This window comes from Chanodichthys erythropterus, chromosome 18, assembly GCF_024489055.1.
Source record: "Chanodichthys erythropterus isolate Z2021 chromosome 18, ASM2448905v1, whole genome shotgun sequence".
NCBI lineage: Eukaryota > Metazoa > Chordata > Actinopteri > Cypriniformes > Xenocyprididae > Chanodichthys > Chanodichthys erythropterus.
The window spans coordinates 12,769,527-12,783,070 of record NC_090238.1 but is presented as its reverse complement, the minus strand read 5'-3'; the positions used below and the strand labels follow the sequence as shown (position 1 = coordinate 12,783,070).

Sequence of the window (13,544 nt, the reverse complement as noted above, 5' to 3'; positions counted from 1 at the left end):
TCACATTTTTTTATTTTGCCAAATCAACTTAGAAAATGTGGTTCAGATAACATAATAGTTTGAGTTTCTGTTGATTAATCCAATCGCCTTCATTGTATTAAATTAAGGCAACCAGTTAACTTACTTTTTTAAGATAAACCAACTATTATTTACAGTGTAGGTATAGATTTTAAAATATCGTTTTATTTATTAATATTTAGTTTTTAGCTAACTCTGATTACAATGAATAATTTCATATGATTCTAAATAATTTCAGATTTTACTGATGATTTCTTTTAGTAGTAGACACCGCCAGGCAGAAGAACCAATTTATCTGTTGCCAGTGCACACAAACTGCAGCTAATACAAGAAATTAAGGGAAACCTGATGGGGTCTGCCTCCATTAAATGCTTTTAGTGCCGAGTAATTATAGCTACATTAGACATTAATTTAGTCCTGTATGTGTTGATGTCTGTACTGACTGGAAATGCAATATGTCATCTCTCATGGTCACTCATTTTCGGGAGACGTTCCAATGTGTAAGCGTGTGTCTGTCTGCTGTGCTTGTTAAGGGCTGGTACAGGACATTAAGTCCTCTGATGAGATGCATTAACCTGGTGGGGAAAGTATTAGGATGTGATTGGAGAGCAGGGAATGCTGAGTTACACTCAGGATGTGAGTGCCATGGTGACTTGAATGATGTGTTGAGCTCTTGAATTGACCTATACTGAAGTTCTGATGTCTGGCTGGAATACGATCGTCTGCATGCACTGTCAGCCTTCTACGATGACCTAGTTTCTCAGAAACAATGGTGAGACAAAAATAATGTATACCTGTGGCACATCAACAAGTGAATGAGGATTTTACTAGTTTAATCTGGATTCACACCAAATTGTAATGATCTCTGCAATAAGGAGTCTGATAAATAAAACCAAACTGTTTTTCAACACCTTAAGACACCATCATCTAAAATAAAATGAATATATTAAATTAACTACAATACAAATTTGTTGCATTTTTATGAACGTCTTATCATCTGCTAAGTTCAATTACTTAGAACAGTTATAGAATATCTCTTACATAATTACGTAATTAACCATAATGTCTGGTGGGAGGGGAATAAAAACAGATGTAAGATTAATAAATACAAATAAATAAATGTATTTGTATTTATTAATTATAAATTATTAAATGAGTTTTAACCAGTGTTGGGTGACTTACTCTAAAAATAGTAATTAATTATTAGTAACTAATTACACATTCAACAATGTAATTAGATTGCTGTACTAATTATTCTCTCTAAAAAGTATTGCAATATTACTTTCTAAATTCCCTATCAACCTTGACAGGTTGAACAATATAAGGATAGACATAGTGTTCTTTTGATTCTTTCAAATAAATAATATATAATTGCATTCTTTTTAAAATTGAAAGGTTACATTAAAAACATTGGACATTAAATTTTGATGTTAAATCCACTATTGATTTATAAAGAATTGTTCAACAGTCTGTGTAGTATTTAATGCAATTACATCAGAAGTAACTGTAATTCAATTACAGAAAAATTAAGAGAAATCTCTTACTTTTTCAAGTGAAAAGTAATTACTTAGTAATGCATTACACCCAACACTGGTCTTAACCTTAAAAAAGTAACTAAGGTCTACTCTATATATCTTTTTGATGCACATTTGAATTTTACTTTGTTTAAATAAAAAAAAAAAAACACACACACAAGGAGATTTGTAAAGAGTGGCTGGCTTAAACATAAACCTCAGTGTACCAATTCAGAGACCATGCACATGGGAAGACAGACTGACTGTTTGTTTTTCTGCCAAATGTTTATTATTCTAATCCGCCAAAAGATTACGCGCTTTCGCAAATGATGTAGCGCCGTGGCTATCACAATTTTCACAGAGCGAGGAACATACGCCAAGGCAACGCAAAACAGTTCTGAGGCCATTTTAGCCATCTGGCCATCGAGAGGAGTGTCAGATTGTTGTTGCTGCTGCTATGGCAATTGGATTCAGTCAAACGTACGTAAGGCTAATTCTTAACACTTCAGACCAGCTTGCCATATGGCTCTGACCTGATATTTATTACCCACATACAGATGTTTCAAAAGCCTGAAGACACAAGATTAAGATGGAATTAAGATTGCTCAGTGGGTTTTCGTAATGTTATCAAACACTGATGGCACACATTAGTGTGTCATTTCACAATACAGGTTTTTATTTGGATTATTAAGAGATGCCAGTAGAGAAAGTTCAGCTGTCATCTTACAAACTGCATGGCAGTTTAGGCTGCCCCTGTGCGTCAATATAAATGGCCTCCCAAAAAAAAAAAAAAAAAAAAAGGTTTATTTATTCTTTTATGATTGGCTGAACAGATTCCCAGCATTCAAAGCCATCAAAGCTGCTTTTACGTCTGGCTTTAGCCCCTATCAGTGGACTGCAGGACCCAGTCAGCCAAACAAGATGGAGAGGAACAACGGCTATAAATCAAGCCCAAAACTCTGTACTATTTACAGGCTATAAATATAACCCTAGTGCCCAGTCTTCTACACATACCCCTTTATCTGAAAGAGGCTGTACAAGCATACATGCATACACATTCAGCCCTATATAAAATGCCCAAGTACACAGATAGCATCCGGACTTTTTAATCACATTCGATAATTGTGTAATTAAGGAGAGAATCACAGGAGAGGTTGTGTCTACAATGAGGGTAACAACTCATAGGGCTCAGAGCACCGATCACCGATCAATCACCCAGCTTAAACACTTCAAACACAAGGGGAAAAAAGTTTAGGCCTAATCAAGAAAGGATATCTAGGCATTCGTTGCTGTAATTGTTTTCTTGCTAATCAAAATGTATCAAATTAATATTGATACAACTTAAAGCATTTAAGAGGATATATTTTAAGCAAAAAATAATCAAAACAAACAGAGGAATATGAAAAAAAAACCTCAAGGTGTACCTTTCATTACCATCAGGATCATAAACCAGGAAACATGATTCATGGAGAAGAACTCAAAAGTTGTGTTTTTTCTTCTGTGGTACAGTATAATGTAAAATTAGTTTAGTTATGATTATACACTAAAAAATATCTGTAAAAGAAATGAAAACATTTGCACAGTAAAATACCGTTATCCATTGAAACAGTAATATACTGTAAAAACAATACATTCTGGGCAATATTTGTCATTTTCTAGAAAGTAGCCTATAGGTTACTTTCTTGAGAATGACAAATATTACCCAGAATGCTTTGTTTTACTGTATATTACTGTTTTAATGAAAAACTGTTTTTTACTGTGTCAATTTTAGTTTTTTAACAGCTATTTTTTAGAGTATACTTACAAAATAAATGTCCCCAAACCAGAAGATCCATATATTAGCATATTCTTTAAAGAATTATTAAACCAAGGACATTAAATTCTCTCTCTAGGAAAACCAGTAATGACGCTATAAAGAATTGCAATTGACATGTTTAAAATAGGCAATTATCCCCCGTCTCTGATTCATTCTCTGTTGAAGAGGTGCAACAACAAAACCCAGAGCTGTGAAATGGCCTCCTCAAATCCCCAGAGAAACTAAAATGGCCACTTCAGAAAAACAACCAAGGGATCTGAAAAGGCACCTTAACATCCTAACACCCCACCTCCTCAGCCGGGCACGATTAACACACACACACACACACACACACACACAAAACGCTTGCCAGAGACAAACAGCTTAGTGCTTTACAGAGGTAAAAACGCAGGCTTTGCTAGTAGCACATTTCAATGACATTCGCTTTCAATTCACTGTATGAAGCGATGAGGGAACAGAGGAGGATGATCAAGAAGAACAAAACACCTGCAAATGCATAGAACAGGGCAGCTTTCGTGAGATGGCATTAACCTAGACCTTAGAGTCAAACTTCAGTAGCATGAAACAGCAAAAGGATGAAGGATTCTAGGAAACATTCACATTACAGCAGTACAAATTTCAGTAAATATAAACCATTTTACCTTCGTTGCAAAATCGGCCAACATATTCCGTCTTAGAACAATCACAAAGCGGCTCCCCATCCACAACGGAGCACGTCCCTCCGTTCTCACATGGGTTCTCCATGCAGATCCCCTCGATGTCCATGCGGACCCTCTGGCTGCTGAGTAGAATAGGTTCCTTGCTATTGTACTTCAGTTCCCTGATAATTCCCTTAAACGGCGGAAGATCCTTCACCGTCGGGAGAGTGAGCACAGAAATGCGAATATCTTGAGGGACTCCGCCCAGGAAGAGGTCACTAACGATCTTCATGTACTGCCTCTGTGGCCGCACCTCGCCCGATTTGCTCACTCCGTCCAGACCCAGCACAGTTCTCAGGTTGTACCTGCTCAGGGTGGCAGAATGCCAGCTGCTGTCATTGACTCGCTTGTCCGATACGACTGTGGTTTCGGCGCAGTCGATGCTGAACTGCAACTGGAGCTTCCCTTCAACCACCATGAGTTGCAGGAAGTCGCAGAAGCCGCCATCGTCAAAGTACAGGATTAAGGCAGTGGACACATCTGTTTTGAACTGGAAGCTGAGGTCACTTCTGGTGCTGGCGTCCCAGCGCAGATAACGTGCCCACTGGCCTTGCGACCCTGTAAACTCCAGGCCCAAGCAGGGCCCAAGCACAGTACTGATCAGCAGCTGCAACTGGACTGGGAATCTGAAGAAATTCATTGTAAAAGTGCTGGAGATTTGGGGTTATTATCCTGAACAGAAGGAAATCATTGAATTTGCTTTGGTTCAAAGGTCAGTATATCCAAAGTACATCCCACAGTATGCCCAGAGATACTAGAGAAGAGGTGAGATCGTCAACGCAGATACAAACAAAAAAATATCCTAAAAGAGGAGAGGGACTTAGTAAGGAGAACAGTCTTAAATAACAGTCATAAGGCCAATGACATTGCACAACAATCCAATCTCTGGCAGGCGACAATCAAAACGTTTCTTCCTCGTTTCCTGGAACGGATCGACTTGAGAAGAAAAGCAGATGAGGTGCTGTGTGTCTGCTGAGGTGTTTTCTTCTTCTGCAATCTCCTCAGACCTCAATCATCCTGACAGGTCCTCCAGGTCGGACTCTTTCTGTATTTAGGGAAACCAGCACAGTCTGCATGATGCCTTGTGGGTAATGTAGTTCATACGGTTACTCTGCCCCGTCTAGCTGTCAAAATAGAAAAGCATCAAATTATAAAACGAATCCACAATGTCTCATTCTATCTAGTGTGTGATTTTTTTTTTTAAACATGAAACACAAAGCATAAAAAATATATTATTTAAAAGGTTAGTTCACCCAAAAATGAAATTTCTGTCATTAAATACTCACCCTCATGTCGTTCCAAACCAGTAAGAACTTTGTTCTTCTTCAGAACACAAAATAAGATATTTTTGATGAAATCTGACAGGGATCTGAACCACACATAGGCAGCTATGTCATAGCACATTTTGTCCAGAAAGGTAAAGATTTTACTACACCTACAGTAAAGACATCATTAAAATAGTCCATATGTCTACAGTGGTTCAACCTTAATGTTATAAAGCAACAAGAATAAGAATAAAACAAAACAAAAATAACGACTTTATTCAACAATTTCTTCTCTTGAAAGGAGTGCAGTGCTTCCGTGTTCTACGTCAGAACACCGGCTCATTATTGGCCAGCTCCTGCGTCAGCATCACACGCATGCATAGACAATTTTAATGATGTCTTTAATACCTTTCTGGACCGCAAAAGTTGCAGTGATGTTGCTGCCTATCACTGGTTAAGAAACCCTCGGATTTCATCAAAAATATCTTAATTTGTGGTCCGAAGATGAATGAAAGTCTAACGGGTTTGGAACGACATGAGGGTGAGTAATTAATGACAGAAATTTCATTTTTGGGTGAACCCTTTAAGAAATGAATACAGTACACTTTCACAATTATAATCCTAAAAAGCTGCACTTTTGCATTCTGTTTAATGCTACTCCTAATAAAACCTAATTAAAAGTTTCTATTTTTTAAACATTTCACCCAAAAGGTCCTTCCGTTATCGGTCATCTAGCGTGTAAATTAGCAGCATCATTCAATAGCAGCGAGTCCATGTTTATCTGATGATGTGGAAAATTAAAAGGCTTTTTGCAGGATGCACAACGCATGAAAACAACAATATGCATGTCTACACATTCCCATGACACATACTCTACATTTCCAGCACCACAGTCACCATACACTAGTTCTAAAAAAAAAAAAAAAAAAAGTAATTATTTTGTTTTTTAAAAATAATAATAATAATAATAATAATAATAATTTAGTTGTTACATCCTACATTTTGAAAAACTACTGCAATGCATAAAAATGACATGAAAATTTAAATGTAATTTTTTTTTAGGAACCTTGCAGCAAAAAAATGAAAATGAAAATGTTAATTTTACAGATTAAAATATTCAAAAATTCTTAACATCCTCAAGCACAAACAAAATGCCCTGTATTGTTCTACAAATGTGAGAAGCTTCCCATACTGAGCTGACATTTGGCCTTAAACCAACACAGATTAGTAGGACTTTTGTGAAGGCAAAACGCAGCTCCAGCTCCTCTTAACATGTGTCCCCTACGTCCATAAATGAATAGGCTCCAATTACATGGCAACATGCTAGGTGTAACCTAATAGTCATCTAATATTGCCTGTGTCCTTGCCAGAGGCGTAGGCAGCAGGTACGGCAGGACAATAGTGCTACCAGCCCACGCGATTCAACCGAGCCGAAACACAATGCATGCCGTCAGAGCTCTGCCTGCTGTAGCTGAAGAGGGGAAAAAGAGCGAGAGACTGCGTGCTTGTAACAGATACTCCACGTCGGCTCGCGCCCACACCACAAAATATGCATGTGTGCTTTCTCTTTTTCTTTTTTTCTTTTGTCGAGCGAGGGCTTGCGGAGAGGAGGAGAGAGGTGAAAAGGCTAAACTGAACACATCATTGTCCTCATTGATACGTGATTGACACACTCCACTGGGAACGGCACACGACACCACAAAATAAAGCCCCTGCATTTGGATCCTGCTTAAAAAGTCAGTGAGTAGGAGAGGGAGGTGTAATGGTGGAAGGGGGGCATGTTAATGACAGGAGGCCCAACCATTCATCAGACACACAAAGCTGGGTTTTACCACAGGTGCCTCAATTACGCTCAACCATTACACCAGAAGAGCTGCGGCAAAATGTCCTCCAGTGCGCCCCGATGATATCATGGAGGCGCACGCCATTTCAGCGAGCTCGGCTCCGTACGTGACACGGTTGCCGTCGAGCATCCGCGTGGTAGAGCGGAGGTGTGGGCGAGGTAGAGCTGGGCCAAAATGGATGACATCAGCGTCCGGTGCTCTCCTCCTGGGCTGCCAGCCGGCAAATGGGAGGCGTGAGGCTCCTACCTGGCCTCATCCAGCCCCCCCCCTGTGACCCGGAGTGGGCACGGGTACCACCAGCAACCCCCTAAACAACCCACTGCAGAGGAACTTGTGAGCAGATTAAAGTGGGAGCGGTTCTGCAGCAGCCCTTTACGGCATTACATCACCTTGCCTAAAAACCACCATCCTTGTGCCAGTATTCACTATAATACCCCTCGTAATCAAAACCAGAGGATTAGTAATATGATTTATGACCATATTTCACTGTGATAAAGGTGTGTGGAGTGTGTGCATTATATAGGGCTCTGATCAAGACAGAAAGATCACGTCACACTGCGGCGTATTGGAAAGGCAGAGCACATTCGATGAGTGTTTTGGAGGCTGAGCATTACACAACGCCAATAGGAAATATTCTTCTCTGCGACACAAACAAAAAAGCGATTTGAAAGAATTAAAAAAAAAAAAAAAAAAACGCGGAAGAACGATATTCGTTAAAAAAAAAAGGAAACAAATGTATACATGTTGCGTGAAAAAAACTACTTATATTCAGTAAACAAAACAAAAATAATATTTTAGATTTTCTATAGAGTTTATTAAAAAAATATCACACCTTATATATTTTTTGCATTTTCAGTTTTATCAATCTGAATTAATTCGTTTATCTACATATAGAAAAATACCTCAGTTACATTATGATAGTCTTGGCTTGATATGTAAATGGAGATTATACACCAACACCCGTGAGAACAAAACGATACAAAAATAAATTGTTTATAAACGCATATTTTAATATTGGCTAACCATTTTATGTAATAGCCTACAGTATATTTGAAATTAATATCGTTGTAAATTATATTTTAGCAAATAATATGGAGAAGGCTATTACATTTGAAATGCTTTTGTGCGCCAATATATCGTTTTAAAATAGCCTTTCGCTATACGTTTAACCCGTTTAAAATAGTGCAGAGTTTACACATAAAATACACGCTTTTGATCCAAATTATTAGTGCACAATTCAGCCACCTAAAATAATGCATTTCAGCCTCACAGATAAATGTGCACATATAAACGGCAAAATCATTTACATTTTTGTGAGGGGCCACTGCATTATATTTCACACAAAAGAGGTCACAAAACACCACAGGGTGAAATTATACTTATGGGTCGTCGTGTCGAATAAATATTTAAGGCATTATTTTTTAAATCAAACATGTTTATTTTAATTTCTGTCAGCTGTGAAATAATTCGTCGATGAAAGTGTGTGTGTGTCAAGGCCGCGTTTAGGAAATATAATCTACCCCGACAATTTCAGCACAAACGATACTGCCTGTGTGGATGTGTTAACATTTCGGTAAAAAAAATTTAAGATACAAAAAAAGCGTGTAGCTCAATAATATATAAAATGTATTAAAAAGCAGAAGCTTGAATAGCCTACCTTTAAAATGAGTGTGTGTGAGCGCGAGTGTGTGATGGTGGATTATTACCAAAGTCTATTAAATTCCGGGAGATCTAAATGAGCCTCTACAAATTGATGGGAATGAATTAAGATATTCTAATAATGCACCGGACTCACTTCAGCACTTCAAAGCGAGACAAAAGAGCTGAATGTGCATGTTATGTGCGTTCAAACATTTCGATTATTGTGACATCAAGATTTAATATCAAATAATTTATAAGGATGTGTAAATATCTTCAAATCACTGCAACGCGTTAATACGTTAAAATAGTCTAATTTTAATATACATTTTGTCTAACAAAAACCAGAATAAAGTGGTGCACTAATGCATATAATAATAAAATGTGTACACCACATGTGTGCATCTTAAAATTAAGCTAGTAAATGTGAGCATTTTATACATATATAAAAAAAAAACCTTTTTTATACACACTCTAAAAAGAAAAAGGAAAAATGTATATGCGGTCCAGTGTATTTGCCCATGTCTAGTGCATCCACAAAGATGGACCTGCAGTGGGCATGCGTGTTGTTTATCCTGAGTGGCAGTTGAACATGGGCTCCACAGACACCTGAGAACTCTTATTCATTATTTACAGTTACTTTTACAGATTAAGAAAAACACAGGTCTCCTGAGACCAAAGCGAGAAATTTTTTGTTACATGTTTACGGAGGAAAAGGCGTGAATACTACTAGAATACAGGCCTGTATTGTCCAACTTAATAAGAATAAACGAAATATCCTGTAATAGCATATTTCAGGCAGCTTCAAAAACAGAGAATACACGTTTATTTTTGTCTCGAAACCCAGTCAACTCGGACAATATTATTATTCTGCTGTTTCCTGGTTGTGTTCCGTATAGAGGATGGCTATCCTTAAAAAACATAATAAATAAGCGTACGTTAAACGAGTTCGACGGTGTGTGTAAAACCTCTTTTCGTTTCTTGTGGGCCTATTTATGATATAGTTTAACATTTTTATCGCGCTTCCCCGGGCAACGTGACGCCAATGTCTTTTATTTCGACTCAGTCCAACGCGCTAGGTTCATAGAAATAAAAGTACAATTCAAGAACAACCGCGATTTACAGTGTAAAAACAAGCCAACTTAGTGTAAATACTCGAAGTGAGTGATGAACTTATAACATCCCGGTGAGCTTTCGATCATTCCATACCAAAAACAGAAACAGACTAACCTCAGTTTTCGCAAACATATCCCAAAGCGTAATAATCCACATTACATTCCCAAAAGGCTCTATATTTGTGGTCCACTCCACTAAATAACGTTTTTTCGCGGTCTTGTATGGATGTTGTACCCGCGTGCACTTGTCTCGTTCCGTGCTCGCTTGCAGTTACGGAGAGCGGCGCGCTCAGAGATACTGTTGGACAATCACGAGATTTTCACACACGCGCCGCGCGACCCCGCCTTCCTCTTACTGCGAGGCTCGCGCCATTTAAAGGTGTAGTAAAATCTGACAGAAAACTTAGCCAAAACCAAACGAGTTGCTGTTTGAAGCGATAGGTATTTATATGTGAAAAGGGACACGCAATGTCTATGACATGGTCGTGTTTGATAACTGTGAGCATTGTGCTTGCACAATACGGCTCTCAGCCTGACTATAACTCTCTCTCACACATTCACATCTGTTTTATATGCTGCCACATCTGCATATATGCTCCCAAAATGTACTCATGTAGAGGCAGAGATGGTGGGTCTCTCCTTTGTTAGAGCACGTGGGGAGTTGTTGCTCTTTTTCCAGCACACATCTGTTTTTATTAATGTACTCTCTATGTATGCAAGTGTGTGGTTCTTGGAGATTAGCCCAGATAGGAGATCTGGATTTGTCCAGCTAAAGAAATTTGCTTCCATTTGGACAAATTTGTAGATGGACTTGTTTTTTTTTTTTTCCTTTGTATTACATTTCTAAATGATGTAACGCATATTCTTATTGGTCATTCATTACACTACCCATTTGACAATGTATAAAAGCTTAAGAAGATTTTGTGATCATCTCCATGTTCATGACCTCCCATGGGTCCATGCATTCTTGAGGGAAGAGAGACTGAGAATATTGTTGTGGTGGCACTGAGAGATATAGATATAGATATAATATAATCTATAATCTAACACTAACATTTGTAGATATGACTTCACAACATCACCTCGAAAAACGCTTCTAAAGATTAAAGTCATTCTCTTTTCCCAAAGGGGTCTCCTGAAAGAAATTTGGTAAAATTGAAAAGTAGCCTATAGTAGGCCTGTGTTATTTTGCAACAATAATGCGTTTTGTTTGGTTTAATGCACCTAAGGTCATTTTTGGCCAGTTTTCAGTATAAAACTCAAATTTTATAGTAGGCTGTTAGAACCAGGCTTTGTGACATTTGTGTCAAGAATATCTCAAATAATAACAGTGTCATTGTTACATATGTTATATGTATTTACTGTAGTAATAACTATAAAATTTTGCATAATTGCATGCAATTAACCCTAAACCAAACTCTCATCCTAACCCTAACCTTATTGTAAGTACATGAAGTTAATTGTCATTACTCAGTACTTAAATGTTTAATTACACTGTAATACTGACACCTTAAAATAAAGTGTAACCCAATAAAATCTAGATTTTAGTTAGTTGTTATAAACAATACTTTTTAAAAAATGTTAGGCATCTTTACGGATCAATATTTGAAGAAGTAGTTATAACTTTTCACCTTTGACCATTCAGCATTTAACAGCTTAAAATATTTTTTGTACATACAAAAATATGGCATTTTCTCAGTTTTATCCTCTCACAAATATACTGTTCTCATAAAAAAAAAAAAAGTTGAATTTTTTTCCCCTGTAATAATGCACTGTGGGACCAAATAAAGACATTTGATATGGGGATCTATTCATCCACTGCACCATAATCAATAAATTCATGAGTTTTTAATGGTTTTTAAAGTGGCCTAAGAGAAGCCGCTGTCCTTGGTGCTGAAATAAACCGCAAACACAACTTATGTAAAAGCTGCACTTTGAACCAAAGTGGGGGTTAAGCGTTCAGCAGAGATGTATTTTTTAACTTAAAGAGTAAAACTATTTTCCAGACAGTTTGCAGACACAAGTAAAATCTACACGCTAAAAAAAACTAACATTGCGATCGATAGGCGTTGACCATGCCATTGATTTGCAGCCCCAATGATCCATCATAGATCCTACAGAATATCGAGCGCATCTCTGAGTTGAATGGATCAAACCTCTCCAGCCTGCAGAGTCAAGCTCATCTGAAGCTGTATGATACGTATTTGATGCAGTGGAGCTTGTTCAGAGGTAAGCATGTTGCAATGATGGAATTCGTCCAGTAGCACTTTATCACATGCAGTGCCTGTGAGATGACTGTGCTTTGGTGTCATTCGCACAGTGAGAATGAAAGTTATGCTTCCAATCTTTTGTGTGCCTGTCCATTTCAGTATTCACCAACAACTAATAGGTCTTGAGGCATCTACAAGCCCTTTGTGACAGACTGGCTGTCCTTATCCCCTTCAAGACATTTCCGACACTACACAAAGACAAGCTTTCCAAACCACCCTAACAAACAGTCTCTTCACCTGAAAGCTTGACATCTCCCTCTCTCACTCACATCCTACCAATTTCCTGTTATTCTTAGTACTCAGCCAGGCCAGGTGATGTGTCAGAACTGTTTTTTGGTTTCACTTCCTGTGCTCGTGGTCTTATGCAAACTCCATGTGCCTTTATCTTCTGGACTATAGGAGATATAGGCCTCCAGCTTGACACTCTACATCTGCACATACAAGGATATGTGAAGATATTAATATAAATAAGGATATCCATCACATTGATGATTTCCCAGAGAGAATCCAAATATGTGGGATTGGTGTTTTTTTGTGAACGATTAATTCATGCATGATTTTTTTTTACCTCGTCATTTTTAATTAAAATAATATAACTCAATTTTCCAGTGAAATGACATCTCCATTCATTTAGTCAGCTTAAACCCCTTACAACCCTCTATATTTATGCACAAAAAATAAGTTGTTGTTGCATGACAGAGTATATAAGGCTGCACTGATGCTGTATTTAAAGGATTAGTTCACTTCAGAATTAAAATTTCTTGATAATTTACTATTTCCCATGTCATTCAAGATGTTCATGTCTTTCTTTCTTCAGTTAAAAATAAATTATGGTTTTTGAGGAAAACAGTCCAGGATTCTTCTCCATATAGTGGACTTTAACAGCTACTAATATATTGAAGGTCCAAATTGCAGTTCCAATGCAGCTTCAAAGGGCTCTACACGATCCCAGCAGAGGAATAACGGTCTTATCTAGTGAAATGATCAGTCATTTTCAAAAAAAAAATTAAAATTTATATACTTTTTAACCACAAATGCTCATCTTGCACTAGCTCTGTGATGCGCCACGCATTACGTAATCATGTTGGAATGACATAGGCGGAAGTACTGTGGTAGGGCGAAAAACTCCATCTCAATTTCTCCTCCAACATCGTTGTTTTACCTTTTTTTTTTCTTTTTTATTTGTTTCGTAAAGACCATTTGACTTGGTCTTTGCACATTCGCTTTGTAAACACTTGTTTCGTACTTCCGCCTACATCACGTGTGACCTTTCCAACATGATAACATAATGCGGGGTGCATCACAGAACTAGTGCAAGATGAGCATTTGTGGTTAAAAAGTATATATTTTTTAATGTATTTTTAGA

General features: G+C 37.6%; 1 protein-coding gene across 1 annotated transcript in view; it reads right to left on the bottom strand.

Moving 5' to 3' along the window:
* The window catches only part of nrxn3a (neurexin 3a), a 362,007-nt gene extending 351,844 nt beyond the window's left edge, over positions 1-10,163 (bottom strand). The window contains exons 1-2 of the mRNA XM_067366785.1: positions 10,024-10,163; positions 3,990-5,170 (exon numbers count right to left, since the gene is read on the bottom strand). Of these exons, the coding sequence (XP_067222886.1) occupies positions 3,990-4,686 (697 nt within the window). The 5' untranslated portion in view covers positions 4,687-5,170; positions 10,024-10,163. The remainder of the gene's footprint in view (positions 1-3,989; positions 5,171-10,023) is intronic.
* Positions 10,164-13,544: the final 3,381 nt, after the last annotated feature.